Source organism: Hyaena hyaena, unplaced genomic scaffold (assembly GCF_003009895.1).
Source record: "Hyaena hyaena isolate Hyena2069 unplaced genomic scaffold, ASM300989v1 scaffold_9, whole genome shotgun sequence".
In the NCBI taxonomy this organism is placed as follows: domain Eukaryota; kingdom Metazoa; phylum Chordata; class Mammalia; order Carnivora; family Hyaenidae; genus Hyaena; species Hyaena hyaena.
This window is the reverse complement of record NW_024080641.1, coordinates 1,114,825-1,132,885: the sequence shown is the minus strand read 5'-3', so window position 1 is coordinate 1,132,885 and position 18,061 is coordinate 1,114,825. Positions and strand designations below refer to the sequence as shown.

Sequence of the window (18,061 nt, the reverse complement as noted above, 5' to 3'; positions counted from 1 at the left end):
GACCGAGCCACCCGGGGGCCCTGTGCTTTTAAGCGTTGTAATGCCTCCTGTCGCTTCAGAAGTAATGACGCAGACATCCAACTAACAGTCCCCAAGGTGTATGTGGTCTTTCTCAATATTAACTTCTGAGGCTGGTTTCAAATATCTAGTGTGTGAACATATAGACACACACACACACACACACACACACACAGGTATCCTCACCACATATGGGCACATGAGGATAAAACACACACTCAGAGACCCAGCCGTGCACACCCACAGGCACACACAAGCACAGACACATCCATGTCCGGATACAGCAGACGCACGAGACCGGCGCACACGTACACACATGCACACACAAACACACACACACTTGGGTGCCGTGCACTGCGCGTCCGGGAGACTCTGCACCCAGTGATTTCTCTCAGGAAGGGTGGCCTCTGTGTCCGGGTAACTGGACCTGGTTGTCAGGCCAAGGAGCCCGAGAGGCAATGGACGACGCCTTCTGGGGAAGGGAGCAGATTAGGGTTTCTCTCTTCCGCTGGACACAGCCTGCTGTTAGGTGACTCCTCAGTCCTCAGCACCCGCAGCGTGTCAACGCCACGCGGTCCCCGGGCCCTGGGGTCCAGCTGGGCTCCCCTCCTCACCCTCAGTCTCTCTGCTCATCTATCGGCAAAGTGAGGAATTGCTGACTTGGTTTGGAAGAAGGAAAGTTTGAGGGGCCCATCTTGCAATTCTGCAGAAATCGAAAAACTGACTCAAACTGAGGCAGAGGGACTGAGTTGGAGACAGCAGTCCTCTGTCCCCTCTCCGCAGGGCCTGCCCTGGGGGGGGGCCCTTTCAGGCCCGCTGTTCAGGGGGCCCAGGCGGGGCCGTGGACAATATAGTAACAATGGCAATTAGAGGGAGGGGCAGGGAACGCCATGGCCTTGGGTCTACATGCCAGGGTTTGGGGACATACTGTGCAGTGTCCCTGTGGTGGGTCCTGGGACCGTTTAGTTAAAAGTGACAGGTCCCCTCGTGTTTGAGAGACAAGGGGTTAAGGAGTTAAGTGAGGAACTGGTTACAGATGAAAAGGAACTGGTGCTTTCTCTGTGCGGTTTCGGATTGTGCACATCCCGTTTCCTTTTATACGTTTTTGATGAACTCAGTAATTTTCCAGTTGCCCCGCTTCGGTGGGCTCCCGGCCGGGGCTCGCTGCGAGCAGTGCGCCGCGTGGCCACCAGGGGGCGCACGGCGCGCGCCGAGCCCTGGTCTGCGGACCGACCGACGCGGGTCAATGGGCGCCGCCTCTGCCTGGCTTCCTGTGCCCGCGCCTGAGGAGGGGGACAGATGTTCTGGGGTCCTCAGGACGCCCTGCAGCTTGGCGATGTACTAGAAGGGCCTGGAGAACGCAGAGAAACTGTCGTATGCATGTGTATGTATGCGTGCATGTGTGTATTTACATATTTTGTTTTTAAGTAATCTACGCCCAGAGGGGGGCTGGAATTTACAGCCCTGAGATCAAGAGTCGGATGCTCTACCCACAGAGCTGGCCAGCGCTCCTGTTGTAGTCGTGGGTTTTTTACAGAAAGAGGATACAAATTAAAGTCTGGAATGGTGTGGGCGTCTCACTGCCTTAGTGGGTAGAATGTGTGTCTCTTAATCTCAGTGTTGTGAGTGTGAGCCCTGCTTTAGGTGCGGAGCCTACTTAATTTTTTTTTTAGTTTATTTTTATTTATTTATTTTGAGAGAGAAAGAGAGAGAGAGCAGAGGAGGAGCAGAGGGAGAGAGGGAGACACAGAATCCAAAGCAGGCTCTAGGCTCTGAGCTGTCAACACAGAGCCCGACGTGGGGCTCGAACCCACGAACTGTGAGATCATGACCTGAGCCGAAGTCGGACGCTCAACCAGCTGAGCCACCCAGGTGCCCCAAGGTGTGGAGCCTACTTAAAATAAGAATATAAAAATATATAAAAATACGGGGCACCTGAGTGGCTAAGTGATTTGGATTCTGTGTCTCCCTCTCTCTCTGCCCCTCCCCTGCTGGCATTCTCTCTCTCTCTTAAAATAAATAAACATTAAAAAATATATATATAATAAGATAAAATAATAAAATAAAAATCTGCCGTGGGAACAGGCGCACAGGGCGGGGGCAGGAGAGACCTGGTCCAGCTTCCTTTTCTGCTCGCCCCGTGGAGTCACGTGGACAGCGCTCATTCTCCCAGTGCTGGGGACTGAATTGTGTGTCCCCCAAATTCAGGGGTTGAAGCCCTAACTCCTGACTCGACTGTATCATGTCATGTGAGGACGGGAAGGTAACTAAGGTTCAATGAGGTCCCAAAACCGTGAGAAAACATTTTCTAATAAGAAGAGACCCTGGAAGGTCGCCTGGGTGGCTCAGTCAGTTAAGCGTTGGACGCTTGATCTCGGCGGAGGCCATGATCTCTCAGCTTGTGAGTTCAAGCCCCGAGTTGGGCTCTGTGCTGAGCGTGGAGCCCGCTGGGGATTCTCTCTCTCTCTCTCTCTCTCTCTCTCTCTCTCTCTCTGCCCCTCCCCCTCTATTCTCTCTCTCAAAAATAAATAAATAAATAAATATAAAGGAAAGAAGAGACATCAGAGATCTCTCTCTAGCGGGTGAGGACACAGCTGGAAGGCAGCCAGTTGCAGGCCAGGAGGCTGGTTCTCCCAGGGGCCGGCACCTCGCAGCCTCCAGAACTGTGAGAAAATCAGTTTCTGCTATTCGCACCCCCCATCGCTGGGGCTTTATGTCAGTGGTGTTTTACAGCCCGAGGCTGATGACTGCGCCCAACAACACCGAGTCATGACACGCACGTAGTGTTGCCCATCAAGGGAGCTCACGTGGGCCTCGACGTCCAGGGCTTCCTGAGTTCTGCTGTGCGTTGTTATCTCGCCCCCAAAAGATGTTGAAGCCTTACTCTCCGCACTTGTGCATGTGGCCTTATTAGGTCAGGTCTTTGCAGGTGACCAGCTGAAAGTGAGGCCACGAGGGTAGGCCCTAATCCAGCACGACCAGTGTCTTTATAAGAAAAGGAAAGTGTGGGGGGCCCTGGGGGGCTCAGTCGGGGAAGCCTCCTATTTCGGCTCAGGTCATGATCTCGTGGTTGGGGGTTCGAGCCCCGCATCGGACTCTGTGCTGACAGCTCGGAGGCTCGAGCCTGCTTCGGGTTCTGTGTCTCCCTCTCTCTCTGCCCCTCCCCTGCTCACACTCTGTCTCTCTCTCTCAGAAACAAACAAACAAACAAAAAGCTCAGATGCTTAACCAGCCGAGCCACGCAGACACCTCCGTGTCCTCTTGATGACATTCCTCAATAGCCAGTTAATGTCCAATCCCCTTCAGGCTTGACTGGGGAGTGGGCATGACTGGGGGGGGCAGTGTAGACCTTCACAGGTGCCTAGGGCTCCCACCTCTCAACTCAGCAAGGCTTAGACCCTCTCTGTGTCCAGGTGGGGTGTGGGGGTGGGAGTGGGGCTCGGGGAAGGAGGAGGTTGGGGGCTGGAGGCGTGATGGCGTGTGATCCAAGGTTCCGATTTCTCTAGTTCGTGCTCTTTATCCCATTCAGGCTTCACTTACAAAACACAAATTCAAAGGTAAAATTATTAAGCATTTCAAGATGGCAGCCTCAGAGCATCACACCCCAAGTGTCAGGCCCTTCTGAGTGTGGGGACCTGTGTCCTTGCTTGCTTCTCACTGTGGAACTGGGAGCTTGTGCACACTGCAGACAGACAGATGTGGCCGAGGCATGCAGGGAGGCTGAGCGCACTTGGGAAGCAGGGGGTGGGGGAGGGGAGGTGGGCACTGGGTTCTCCTCTTTGTCGCCAGCCCGTTTGTAGCAGACGTTTGCCAGGTGAGCAAGCGAGCAGGCAAGCAGGGGCGCCTGGGGGGCTCAGTGGGTTAAGCATCCGACTTCAGCTCGGGTCATGATCTCACTGTTCGTGGGTTCGAGCCCCGCATCGGGCTCTGTGCTGACAGCCAGCTCAGAGCCTGGAGCCTGTTTCAGATTCTGTGTCTCCCCCTCTCTCTGACCCTCCCCTGCTCATGCTGTCTCTCTCTCAGAAATAAATAAAACATTTTAAAAAAGAAAGGAAGGAACGAAGGGAGGGAGGGAGGAAAAGAAAAGAAGAAAGAAAGAAGGAAAGGCAGACAAACAGAAAGAGGAAGGAAGAATCCTGCCTCCAGCACAGCACCTGGAGCCCTACTCACTTACCCCCCCCCCCCCACTGCCGGGACTGCCCCCCCCCCCAGGCGGGCGCAGGACTCCTTCCCTGTGAAGGGCCAGCCTTGAACCCCTTCTGCCCTGCTGCTGCCGCCATCCGTGAAAGGAGAAGTTGGAAGAAGGGATTCGCCAGGACACTGTGGTTCCCTTCCTGTGGTTCCTCTTCTGCAGATGGTCACTATCCTCCCCCCCCCCCAGCCCCCAGAAGCTTCCTCTTGGTCTTCTTCCAGGACAGAAAGGCCTGCCCAGAAGCCACCGCTGGAGGGCAGGCGCAGCCCCGGGGCCCCCAGGATGCTGCTGCTGCTGCTGCCGCCGCTGCTGTGGGCGGGTGAGTGGGTTGAGGGCCGGGGCTGGGGGCGGGGGCCGGGCGGGCAGGGGCTGCTGCGTCGCTGAGACTTCGTGTGCCCCCAGGGTCCCTGCAGGAGAACCCGGGGTACAAGCTGCAGGTGCAGGCGTCTGTGACGGTGGAGGAGGGCCTGTGTGTCCACGTGCCCTGCACCTTCTCCTACCCCTGGGCTCGCAAGGGCGCTCCCCCTCCCATTTACGGCTCCTGGTTCCGGAAACACTATAATCCCAGAGGGACAATTCTCATGGCCACGAACAATCCAGGCAAGGCCCTGAAGAGGAAGAGCAAGTCTTCATTTCACCTTGCCGGGGACCCCGGGGCCGGGGACTGCTCCCTGAACATCACAGGTGCCCAGAGGGGGGACAGTGGGCACTACTACTTTCACCTGGACAGAGGCCCCATGAAACACAGTTACCAAAGGGACCTGCTCAGTGTGACCGTAAGAGGTATGGAGGGTCCTCGGGGGTCAGGGATGGGGGGAGCGTGTCTTCGAGGGTGGAAATGGACCCCCGGCGGCTCACTTTTTTTTTTTAAGTTTGTTTATTTTTGAGAGAGAGAAAGCTCAAGTGGGAGAGGGACTTAGAGAGAGAGAGAGAGAGAGAAAGAGAGGGGGAGAGAGAATCCCAAGCAGGTGCCGCACTATCAGCGTGGAGCCCGCCCAATGTGGGGCTCGAACCAGAAAACCGAACCTTGAGATCGTGACCTGAGCTGAAGTCAGATGCTTAACCAACTGAGCTACCCAGGCGCCCCCGCTGCTCACCTTTAAGGGGGGGAACAGGGGAGCATGGTCAGTTTAGGGACATGGGGGTCCCCTCTGGTCTGGTCTCTCCTCTCCAGCGCTGACACAGACCCCGGATATCCGTATCAAGGAGCCCCTGGAGTCTGGCTACCCCAGCCACCTCACGTGCTCTGTGCCCAGGGCCTGTGATGGGATGATGCCCCTCAACCTCTCCTGGACGGGGGCCGCCCTCAGACACCTGGGACTGGACTTGGAGGCCTATAACTCCTCGGAGATCCTGCTTACCCCCCGTCCGCAGGACCACGGCACGAACCTCACCTGTCGTGTGACCTTCCCCAGGGCTGGCGTGAGCACCCAAAGCACCGTTATGCTCAACGTCTCCTGTGAGAGCGGGGGAGGGGAGGTGGGGGGCAAGGCAGGACTCTGGTGTCTGTAGATGGCTGCGGGGTGGGGCAGGGGGGCTCCGAGGGGCTGCAGGGAGAACACGTTTCTATTCCTTTTTCTTTAAAAAAATTTTTTTAAACGTTTATTTACTTTTGAGAGAGAGACAGACCATGAACAGGGGAGGGGCAGAGAGAGAGGGAGACACGGAATCTGAAGCAGGCTCCAGGATCCGAATTGTCAGCACAGAGCCCGATGCGGGACTCGAACCCACGAACCGTGAGATTGTGACCTGAGCCGAAGTCAGATACTCAACCAACTAAGCCACCCAGGCGCCCCTCTATTCCCTTTTCTGTTTCTATTCCCATTTCTGTGGCTCCGGAGGGGAGGAGGGGAAGGGTCAGCTTTGACTCTAGTCTTCACTGTCTCTCTCTGTCCTAGATGCTCCACAGAATCTGACCATTGGCATCTCCCGAGGAAATTGCACAGGTAGGTCGAAGGGCCTCGAAGCCAACCCGGGAGGGCCAGGGTGATACACAGTGAGAGCGGAGTCAGGAAGCTCCCCTTTCTCGCTGTGTGACAGTTTGTTTTGCTTCCTGTCCATTAGATGCAAAGATGATCTGTCAAATACATGCCCATTATGAAGAATCACCATGAAAAAGCACCTTGGTGCTAGGTGCCCAGGTTAAGAACTCAAACAGGGGCGTCTGGCTAACTCAGTCAGTAGGGCATGCAACGCTTGATCTCAGGGTTGTGAGTTCGAGCCCCCCATTGGGCATACTTAAAAAGAGGACATAGAACAGCAACCCCAGTTTTGGAACACCCCAAATGCTCCTTCCTAATTTCAGCCCCTTTCATCTAGCCTCAGAGAAAGCCATTAGACCGGATGCTGTGTTATCATTCTTTCTAGTTAGTTTTACTTTATTTTTTAAAGTTTATTTATTAAATTTTTTTATGTTTACTTATTTTGTCAAAATGTTTTTTATTTATTTTTGAGAGTCAGAGAGAGACAGCACGAGCAGGGGAGGGTCAGAGAGAGAGAGATACAGAATCCAAAGACAGGCTCCAGGCTCTGAGCTGTCAGCACAGAGCCCGACGCGGGGCTCGAACCCACGAACCGTGAGATCATGACCTGAGTCGAAGTTGGACACTTAACCGACTGAGCCACCCAGGCGCCCCTATGTTTACTTATTTTTTGAGAGAGACAGAGACAGAGGGTGAGTGGGGGAGGGGCAGAGAGAGAGGGAGACACAGAATCAGAAGCAGGCTCCAGGCTCTGAGTTGTCAGCACAGAGTCGGATGAGGGGTTCAAACCCACAAACTGTGAGATCATGATCTTAGGCAAAGTCGGGCACTTAACTGACTGAGTCACCTAGACGCCCTTATTTATTTATTTTGAGAGAGAAAGCATGAGCCAGCCAGAGCAGGGGAGGAGCAGAGAGAGAGAGGAAGAGAGAGAGAGAAAGAGAAAGAATTCCAAGCAAGATTGATATGGGTCTCAATCTCCAGAACTGTGAAATCATGACATAAGCCAAAATCCAGAGTCAGATACTTAACCGACTGAGCCACCCGGACGCCCCTCCACGAGTAACTTTTTAAGCCACTTTATTGGGATGTAATTCACATACTGTACATTTCCATGTATATACCACTTCAGGAGTCCTGTGGTAACCAATACCACAGTCAATTTCACAACATTTTCATCATCCCCCCAAGACAACCCTGCACCCCTTAGCTGCCTCCTCCATTGTTCTACCCCCCGCCCCCAGCCCCTTGGCAATCCCTCACCTGCTTTCTGTATCTATGGATCTGTCTTTTCTGGGCATTGCATCTAAATAGAATCGTTTGCCACGTAGGCTCTTGTGTGCAGTGCAGGCATGAGGTTTCCAAGGTTCATCTGCCTTGCAGCCCCCGTCAATGCTACACTCCTGCCCCCCCCTTTTCTTTTCAAGTTTATTTATTTGTTTTGAGAGAGAATGTGCAATCCAGCAAGCGCATGCGAGGGCCGGCGAGGAGCAGAGAGAGGAGAGAGAGAGAGAGTTCCAAGCAGGTCCCTTGCTGTCAGCTCTACTTGTGAAGGGGTGTCTGGGGGGCTCAGTCGGTTAAGCAGCAGACTTCTGCTCAGGTCATGACTTCCCCTCAGGTCATGATCTCACGGTTCATGGGTTCAAGCCCCGCGTCAGGCTCTGTGCTGACGGCTCAGAGCCTGGAGCCTGCTTCGGATCCTGTGTCTCCCTCTCTCTCTGCTCCTCCCCTGCTCACGCTGTCTCTCTCTCTCTTTTTCTTAAAAATAAATAAACATTAAAAAAAAAAAAAACTACCTGTGGAGATCCCTTCCCAACTTAGGAAAAATGGAGAGGAGAGAGAAATAGCAAGGGGGCTTCGGAGCCTCAGGCCTGGACTAGGGGTGCTCACGCTCCCCCTCTTTCTCTCTCTCTCCCCCAGAACTGAAGTACCTGGGGAACGGCTCCTCTCTTCCTGTCCTGAAAGGGGAATCTCTGCTCCTGGTCTGTGTCACCGACAGCAACCCTCCGGCCACACTGAGCTGGGCCCAGGGGAGCGGGACTCTGAGCCCCTCCCAGCCCTGGAGGCGGGGGGTCCTGGAGCTGCCCCGAGTGGAGTTGGGCCACGAAGGCGAATTCACCTGCCGAGCTCAACACCCTCGGGGCTCCCTGAGGGCCTCCCTGCATCTCTCTGTGGTCTGTGAGTGCGGGGACCCCCGGGGGCGGGGCGCCCGGGGCCTGGGGAGCAGAGGCGCCGCTGACCCCGCCCCTCCCCCCACCCCGCAGACCCGCCGCGGCGGCTCAGCCCCTCCTGCTCCTGGGAGGGCGAGGGGCTGCGCTGCACCTGCTCCTCCGCAGCCCGGCCGGCCCCCACCCTGCGCTGGCGGCTGGGGGAGGGGCTGCTGGAGGGGAACCGCAGCAACGCCTCCCTGACCGTCACCTCTAGCTCCGCGGGGCCCTGGGCCAACAGCTCCTTGAGCCTCATTGGGCCGCTGGGCTCCGACCTCAGACTCAGCTGCGAGGCCCTGAACGCACACGGGGCCCAGAGCGCCACCGTCCTGGTGCTGCTGCCAGGTCTGGGGGCGTCGGGGAAGGTGGGGCAGAGAAAGGCGTCCTAGAAAAGACGATCCGGGTGGGGGTGGGGCTGGGGTCTGGATGGGAAGGGGTGAGAGAGAGGAGGAAGCCTGCGGGGGCAGAGTCCAGGTTTTCTGCTGGTTGGGGGATAAAGTGCACGAGAGCCCAAGTCTGCGGGGAAGCCTGTGCACAAGGGTCCTGGGGCTTGGAGGGGGGTCACCCGAAACCCCACTCCTCTGCAGGGAGGCCTCCGCTTGGGGGAAAATTCGTGCTGGGGGCCGTCGGGGGTGCTGGTGTCGCTGGCCTGCTCAGTCTCTGTGCTTGCCTCATCTTCACGTGAGTGTTGTCCCTGGGAGGGGGGGGTTGTGGGTTGGAAGGGGTCCGCGTCCTAGGGTCCCAGGCGGCCCCAGCGGGAGGAGCCCGGATGGTGGCCAGGCTGTAAGATTTGGGCACTGGGGCAGTGCCACCCTGATCACGCCTGTCCTGATCACACCTGTCCTCATGGGTCGACGGGCTCCGTGCGTCCTCTCCTCCAGCCGTGCCCAGCCTTGCCAGCCTCGTAAGCAGGGGACAGCAGCTCACTCCTAGCTCTGAGTCAGCCGGGCTGCTGACAGGTCCCTGCCTCCCCCTCAGAGTGAAGACCTGCAGGAAACAGGCACCAGAGACAGCTGCTGGTTGCAAGGAAGCTGTCTGCACGTTGGGTCCCATCTCCCGGGTGAGTGTTGAGCCCTCTGTCCATCGGGGTCCCATGTGGCCACCACCGTGCAGTGGCCACGGCCACACCCTTCTAGATGACTTAGATGGTCATCATGGCCCACACAGGCTTTTGCTTTCGGGTCCTCATCAACTCAGTCACCCAGTCCAGTGACCTGGGAGTCGCTTGCCCCTCCTTCCTCTCTCTCCTCCCTAACACAGGATGCCAGGGAGACCCCACTCCCCAAATGATTATCATCTACTACAAAGTTCAGGGGTCCCCATGACACTCTCGGGTTCAGTAAGTCACCGGAAGGACTCAGAACTCACAGAAATCTGTTAGACGCCTGGTTAGTTTATTCCAGGGAAAAGGTACAGCTTAAAGCAGCCCAGGGGAGGGGCGCCTGGGGGGCTCAGTCAGTTAAGTGTCTGACTTCGGCTCAGGTCATGATCTCACAGTTGGTGAGCTCGAGCCCCGCATCGGGCTCACTACTGTCAGCTCAGAGCCAGCTTTGGATCCTCTGTCTTCCTCTCTCTCTGCCCTTGCCTGCCTGTGCTCTCTCTCTTTCTCAAAAAGTAAATAAAATATTAAAAAATAATAAAACAGCCAAGGGGAGAGTCCAGGGGAATTCAGAGCATGGACCTCCCAGCTCCCTCTCTCAGTAGAGCCTTGAAGACAGCTTATTCTCCCCGGCACTGGTGTGGGATAAGAGACGTGGGTACGTGGGTAGGTCCTGCCCCCGAGGGACGCCCACCCCTGCCTCAGGTCCAGGGTTTCTATCATAGGGTTGATCACATAGGCTTGGAGTCGCTGTAGAACTAGCCTTTGTTACTTGGTCTCCAGCCCCTCTAGATAGAGATCAAGCTGATACTGTGTGGCCCAAGCCTCACCTATAAATCACATTAACATAAACTGTCTGGTGTGGCCAAAGGGTCCAGGGGCCCAGAGAGACATTTCTATCAGGCAGGACATTCCAGTGGCTTAGAGATTCCAATCCAGGTACTGGGCCAAAGGGTCAAAGCTTTCTTTGGGCGTGGTGAATGCTTTAGTGCACAATAAATACCCTTTGATTTAAAAAATGCGTTATTTATTTTGAGAGAGACCAAGTGCAAGTGGGGGAGGGGCAGAAGGGGTGGGGAGACAGAAAATCCCAAGCAGGATCTGAACTGTAAGTGCAGAATCAAACGCAGGGCTCGATCCCACAAACCATGAGATCATCATGACCTGAGCCAAGATCAAGAGTCAGATGCTCAAGGGCGCCTGGGTGGCTCAGTCAGTTAAGCATATGACTTTTGCTCAGGTCATGATCTCACTGTTCATGAGTTCGAGCCCTGCACAGAGCCTGGAGCCTGCTTTGGATTCTGTGTCTCCGTTGCTCTCTGGCCTTCCCCCATTCATTCTGTCCCTCTCAAAAATGAATAAACATTAAAAAAAAAAAAGTCAGACACTAAACTGAGCCACCCAGGCATCCCAACATTGATTTTAATGTTCATGCTACAATTTTGTTACAGTGTTCGCCTATACTCCTGAGATTCGGGGTGGTCCCTGAGGGCAGTTCAGTTCTTAGCAAATTCCTGTCCTTCCCACACCACCCACCCCATTCCTGTGCATCCTATCCCAATTTGCTATTAGATAGAGGTATAATTGACTACTATATACCATATATAGTAGTATAATTGGCTACTATGTAAAGTTTTTTTAAATTATAGTACTTTTATAAAAGTACTTTATAGTTTTTAAAAAACTATATTATTTATAGTTTTTATTATACTACTATAGTATATTATAGTAGTATATATTATATTATATAATTATATTATTATAGTATAATAATTATGACAAAAATATTATAGTATAATATACTATAGTAGTATAATTGACTACTACGTAAAATTTTTTTTTTAATGTTTTTAATTTATTTCTGAGAGAGAGAGAGAGAGAGGCTGTGAGCAGGGTAGGGTCAGAGAGAGAGGAAGACACAGAATGTGAAGCAGGCTCCAGGCTCTGAGCTAGCTGTCAACAGAGAGTCTGACGTGGAGCTCGAACCCACAAACCGTGAGATCGTGACCTGAGCGGAAGTCGGATGCTCAACCAACTGAGCCACCCAGGCGCCCCACTGACTACTACTTTAATGTCGGCATCCCCCATTGCAAGCTAGTGGGAGGTAGTGGATGATGTCTGCCTTGTTCCCTATTGAATATCCAGGGTCCGACACAGCGCAGCTGTTCCATAAGGTGACAGGCACTGGGGACAGAGAGACCTGGCCCTACCCACAACTAAATGTGTGATTTGGGGATATTTACTTAGCCTCCGTTTCTCCCCCTCATGAATGGGGCTAATAGTGCCTCCCTGATGGCTTTGGTGAGGAATCTAGGAGCCTGGCAATTGATTACCAAGGGCGAGGCATTCTTACTCTCAAATCTGTATTGAACGAATGAATGAATTCATGGGGGCTCAGGCAGTGTTTGTGGAATGAATAGATAAAAGACTAAGTGCTCAGTGTCCAGGCTTGCTCGTGCATCCCCCTGGCTGTCTGCCAGCTCCCGTTATCCTAATTTGATCCCCCTCTTTCCCCTCCACTCAGGGTTCGCAGCATGAGCATCTGTCAGGGACCCCTCTAGACCACCCGTCCCCAGCCGGGGACGCTCCCCCTTTGGAGGAGGAAAAGGAACCCCATTACACTTCTCTCACCTTCCATGGCCTGAAGCCCTGGACCGCTCCTCAGGACCTGGAGGCCACCAGCACCACGGAGTATTCAGAGATCAAAATCTGCAAGTGACGCCTCCGGCCAGCTCCTGCAACGGCAGGCCAGAGGGCTCAGGGCTGCTCAGGAAGGGGGACCGCAGGGACAACTCCTGAGTGAATCGTTGGCCACGCGGTGTAGGGGCGGCCACCTGTGTGGTGATGGGCAGGGCTGGGCTCAGACTTCCGCTGTCACCAATTAATTACAGGCCCGAGTTGGAGCAAGTCACTTTACTTCTCAGTCCTCCCTTCTGTAACGTGGATGCGACACACCTAACGCAGCGCCAAGGCGGCAAGAACCTTAAAGGGTCTTCCCTGCAGAGAGCACCTTGCCCGAGGTCACGGCTCTTCCCAGGCCAACCGACCTGGTCTGGAGGATCCCCACGCGGCTGGCGCCCCCCCTCCGCCTTCCCCTGCACCTTCCCGCCCCCGCCTCTGCCCCCGGGCTGGTTTCTCTGGAACACTCTGGGCCTGCTTTCTGGAAACCCAACTCGTGTATTGTCGCCACACGGAAAATCATTCCCGGTTTTCCGAAATAAACAACACGTTGTCTACGTTTATATACCCTCCTTCTTTGTACGCCGCGGATGCTTCGGGTCTCCTTAACAGTTTCTTCTTCTTGTAGACTCCTTGCCCTTACGATCTGTGTTTCATTTACACTGTAACCTGTTAACCTTAAGATAAAAACTGCCAGCTACCTTGCCAGCAAAAATGGGTTTGTTGGGGGAAGAAAATGGAATTGCAATCGTAGGCACGCGGGCTGCAGGAAACCGTAGGCAAGTCTGCGGAATGAAAAAGAGGCTCGGTTTTTATGGAGAAAAGGGGCAAATGGGAAACGCTTTTATAAGCTGAAAGTCCATTGGAGTAAACGAGGGAGTTGGAAGTATACTGGCTTCTCATTGGCTGAATTATTGGGGGTGGGGTGGGGATAAACAAAGCCTCGCCTCCTCCTACCGGGAAGGCCCCATACAAGGTCAACTCCACGCAAGGTGAAGTCCACCTCTTCCGGTTGGGTCTGCAATTGACTATGAGTGGTAGTGGATTAGAGCTCTCCCCGACTTCACTGTAGCGCGGTTTCTTGTTATTAATTTTCACTATAGTTTTTAAGTGGTCACATCCAATTTATTTCTTAACATTGAATGTCCATTTAATTTCTTCTATTGTGTCCATTAATGAGAAAACACGCTCAATCTTGGCATTATGAGTCAACACAGGGAACACGTATTTTCAGAGTTAACGGCTCTTCGAGTTAAAAAGAAATTTTTTTTTAACATTTATTTTTGAGAGACAGAGCACAAGTGGGGAAGGGGCAGAGAGAGAGACACAGAATCTGAAGCAGGCTCCAGGCTCCGAGCTATCAGCACAGAGCTCCATGCGGGGCTCGAGTCACAAACCGTGAGATCATGACCTGAGCCAAAGTCGGAAGCTTAACCGACTCAGCCACCCAGGCGCCCCAACTACTCTTCCAATTTCATATGTCAATGGGCACCTGGTCGGCTCAGTCAGTGGAACATGTGACGCTTGAGCTTGAGGTCGAGGTTGGAGCCCCACGTTGGGTGCAGAGATTACTTAAACATAAAAATAGATATTTGAGGGGCGCCTGGGTGGCTTAGTCGGTTAAGCGTCCGACTTTCGCTTAGGTCATGATCTCGCAGTTCGTGGGTTCGGGCCCCGCGTCGGGCTCTGTGCTGACTGCCAGCTCGGAGCCTGTTTCAGTCTGTGACTCCCTCTCTCTCTGACCCTCCCCTGCTCACGCTCTCTCTCTCCTAGAAATAAATAAAACATTAAAAAAAAATAGATATTTGACCTGTCAAATTCCATCTTTCACAGCACAATTTGCTTTGCTGCGTCTCTTGATCAACAACTTTTTAAAATGGTTCTACTGACAAAATAAATGCATTTGTTCTCATTTTTATTCTCTTCTTCAACACTATACAGGATGACTCCATTTGTCCCCGTGCTGGTGTTCAGTGACATTAATGTAAAAGAATAAGATTCTTCAGGGATAAAAATCTTTTTGAAAAGGTCATCGTGGAAAGGCAGGAACTACCCATTTCAAGTCAGAAATTCTCTTCCTGTTCTAAGTAATATCTTCTTTAAGAACAGTGTTGATGGGGTGCCTGGGGGCTCAGTCGGTTAAGCGTATGACTTCTGCTCAGGTCATGATTTCGCGGTTTGTGGGTTCGAGCCTGTGTTGGGTCCTGTGTTGACAGCCTGAAGCCTGCTTCGGATTTTGTGTCTCCCTCTCTCTCTGGCCCTCCCCTGCTTGCACTATGTCTCTCTCAAAAATAAATATTAAACAAGAACAGAAGAATAGCATTGATATAAAGAGATAACTTTTTCATCAATTCTTTCTTTTTTTAAAATTTTTAAAAATGTTTTATTTATTTCTAGGAGAGAGAGAGAGAGACAGCGTGAGCAGGGGAGGGTCAGAGAGAGAGGGAGTCACAGACTGAAACAGGCTCCAGGCTCTGAGCTGGCAGTCAGCACAGAGCCCGACGCGGGGCTCGAACCCACAAACCGCGAGATCATGACCTAAGGGAAAGTCGGACGCTTAACCGACTAAGCCACCCAGGTGCCCCTCATCAATTCTTTCTTTAACACATTCAAGATATTCTTGTAAACACGAACACTTGGGGCACCTGGATGACTCAGTTGGTTAAGCATCGGACTCTTGATTTTGGCTCAGGTAATGAGTTCAAGCCCTGTGTTTGGCTCCTCATTGACAGCGTGGAGTCTGCTTGGGATTTTCTCTCTCCCCTGCCTTGTGCTGGCCCTCCCCCCACAACTCCCCTCTCAAAATAAATAAACTAAAAAAACCCCCACAGAGCACTGAACCATTTTCTGTTCTTTCAATTGGCATAATCCTATTGCTAACCAGATACTGAGAATTATTCTTTTAAAAATATTTTTTAATGTTTATTTATTTTTGAGAGAGAGACAGAGAGAGACAGAGACAGCATGAGCAGGGGAGGGGCAGAGAGAAGGGAGACACAGAATCCAAAGCAGGCTCCAGGCTCTGAGCTGTCAGCACAGAGTCTGACACGGGGCTTGAACTCACGAGTTGTTGAGATCATGACCTGAGCTGAAGTCAGACGCTTAACCGACTGAGCCACTAGGTGCCCCCAGATATCGGGAATTATAACTACAAAATAAAATAGGCTTCCCTTCATGGAGTATATTAATTTTTAAAAAAAGATTTTGAGTAATCTCTACACCCAATGTGGGCCTCAAACTCACAACCCTGAGATCAAGAGTCGCACACACCATCCACTTAGCCAGCCAGGCATCCCTATGGCTTATTTTAAAAATCAAGAATTTGGGGGGCTTCTCTTCAGAATTAAAATATAATCTCAGTGCTTCAAATAAACAATTTGAGGATTTTCTCAACTTTGTTAAAAAGAGCCCCTGGGGGGTTTTGAATGAGAGAGAATTGAAAACTACTGAATGGCAACAAATCATAACAACCCTTTAGCCCCTCAGTTCCAACAGCATAAAGGCTAAGTACGAAAACAATTTCCGGGTACCTGGGTGGTTCAGTTGGTTAAGCATTCGATTTTAGCTCAGGTCATGATCTCACGGTTTATGAGTTCAAATCCCGCACTGGGCTCTCTGTAGTCAATGCAGAGCCCACTCGAGATCCTTTGTCTCCCCTCCCCTGCTCATGTGAGCACTCTCTTTTGTCTCTCTCAAAAATAAATAAACATTTGATGGGGCATCTGGGTGGCTCAGTCGGTTAAGCGTCCGACTTCGGCTCAGGTCCCAATCTCATGGTTCCTGGGTTCGAGCCCCGTGTCGGGCTCTGTGCTGACAGCCAGCTCAGAGCCTGAGCCCATTTCGGATTCTGTGTCTCCCTCTCTCTCTGACCTTCCCCTGCTCCTGCTGTCTCTCTCTCTCTCTCTCTCAGAAATAAATAAAACATTTAAAAAAGTAAATAAATAAACATTTAGAAAAAAAGAAAAAGAAAACTGCCCATCCCTTCAATGTCAGTACAAGAGGCAGCAGTGGTGTCGGGGGGCATCGTGTAGGAAGCCCAGCCAACATAGGCCGTGCTCCCGCTCTGAACATTGTCTGCCTCTTTCACAAACATCCATCAAAACCTGGATTTACAGTATCTCCATCACAAGCGGTACCATTTTTCCTGTGAAAAATAAGACAACTGGGGCGCCTGGGTGGCTTAGTCAGTTAAGCGTCCGACTTTCGCTTAGGTCATGATCTCGCGGTTTGTGGGTTCGAGCCCCGCGTCGGGCTCTGTGCTGACTGCCAGCTCAGAACCTGGAGCCTGTTTCAGTCTGTGACACCCTCTCTCTCTGACCCTCCCCTGTTCACGCTGTCTCTCTCTCTCTCTCTCCTAGAAATAAATAAAAATATTTAAAAAAAAAAAAAAAGAAAAAGAAAAATAAGACAACAGCCTCCAAACGGAGCCGCGTATGCTACGCCCCTCGCCACCAAGCCCAGGCTCACCGCTTCGGCTCTCCCAGACGTGCAAGCTTAGAGTCACTCAGGAATCACACACTCAGCATGAGTCAGGTAGTCTGTCTGACAGACGCCCTGAAGGAAAGTGACCTCGCAACAGCCAACCTGCTTCTCGGCCTCAGAGAACTGCCTTGTTTGGCTCCCTTTGCCCGTAAAAGTCTTCCACGTGGTACAGCTCCTTGGAACATCTTTCTATTTCCTCAACTGGGTGCTGTCTGGTTTCTGAATCATTGAATAGAGCCAGTAAGATCTTTAACATGTGCTCGGTGGAATTTTGTTATATTATTTTATTTTAATTTTTAAAAAATGTTTGTTTTTGAGAGAGAGACAGAGTGCGAGCAGGGGAGGGTCAGAGAGAGAGAGGGAGACACAGAATCCGAAGCAGCTCCAGGCTCTGAGCTGTCAGCACAGAGCCCGACGCGGGGCTTGAACCCACAAACTGCAAGATCATGACTTGAGCCGAAGTCGGATGCTCAACCGACTGAGCCACCCAGGCGCCCCAGTAAAAATCATTTAAAACCCCCCCCGCCGCCAGCAGCACCTGCACCACAAACATCTAAGGTCAGGCCAGGGTCTAGTTTGGGGGCAGAGGTGAGGCACAGAGGAGAAAGAATGGGCTACGGTCACCATCAACCGCATGGTGGCATATGTCATTCTTACTCCCTTGGGCCCTGCGATTCTCATCTAATGCAGATGACACTGCCGTCCTCTTTCAGAGGTGGGGCAACAAGCTGCCAACAGACACACAGTCAAGAATGGGGCTCTGCAGACGACACACTGGGGTCGGAGGCAGTGTGGACAGGGTCCTGGCAGAGCGATTCTGTCTCTGCCTGAGCAGCACCGGGTCCCAGCTGGCTGTGCTCAGACACGAGGGCAGGGGACAGGGGGGCTGCGGGGATGGGGTAAGTGCCCCGAGCGACGGGGGGGGCGGGGGACCACGTGTTGACACTGAGGCCATCCTGTTGCCTGATCTGGGGCCCCGAAGGGCAGCTGATGTCCCTGTTCGGTTGTGGACTCGTGAACAGAGAGCTTTGGAGCAGGAGGTTTTCACATGAGCTTTCTCTCTGGTTGAGGAACATCCCCTTCTAGAAAGTGCGATATGCGCCCCCTTTCACCCTGGAAATGATCATCCACTAATCTCTTCTGCCTCCCTTAGTCAGGCAGGAATCGGGGTGAATCAGGACAGGTTCCTCCCCGACCCGGCCTCTGACCTCCCCACTCCAGGGTAATGGTGGACGATTCCAGATGTTTAAGACCAAGTGTGGGAGGTGAGTGTACCCTCTGTTCTGAATCCCTCCCAGTCTAGTCGCTGCCGGGCTGCCTCTGAGGTCTCTCCCCAGGCCCTCCCTTCCTCAAGCCACGGCCACTGCCTGGGCCTCAGGTTCCCGGGGGGGGGGGGGGGGGG

General features: G+C 52.8%; 1 protein-coding gene across 1 annotated transcript; it reads left to right on the top strand.

The window, feature by feature from the left end:
• Positions 1–4,450: 4,450 nt before the first annotated feature.
• Positions 4,451–12,740, top strand: LOC120240350 (sialic acid-binding Ig-like lectin 5). Its single transcript, XM_039245068.1, has 9 exons — positions 4,451–4,529; positions 4,613–4,993; positions 5,385–5,669; positions 6,109–6,156; positions 8,113–8,370; positions 8,457–8,744; positions 8,987–9,080; positions 9,378–9,459; positions 12,023–12,740. Exons 1-9 carry the CDS (start codon positions 4,493–4,495, stop codon positions 12,215–12,217), a joined length of 1,668 nt encoding a protein of 555 aa, XP_039100999.1. The 5' UTR covers positions 4,451–4,492; the 3' UTR covers positions 12,218–12,740.
• Positions 12,741–18,061: the final 5,321 nt, after the last annotated feature.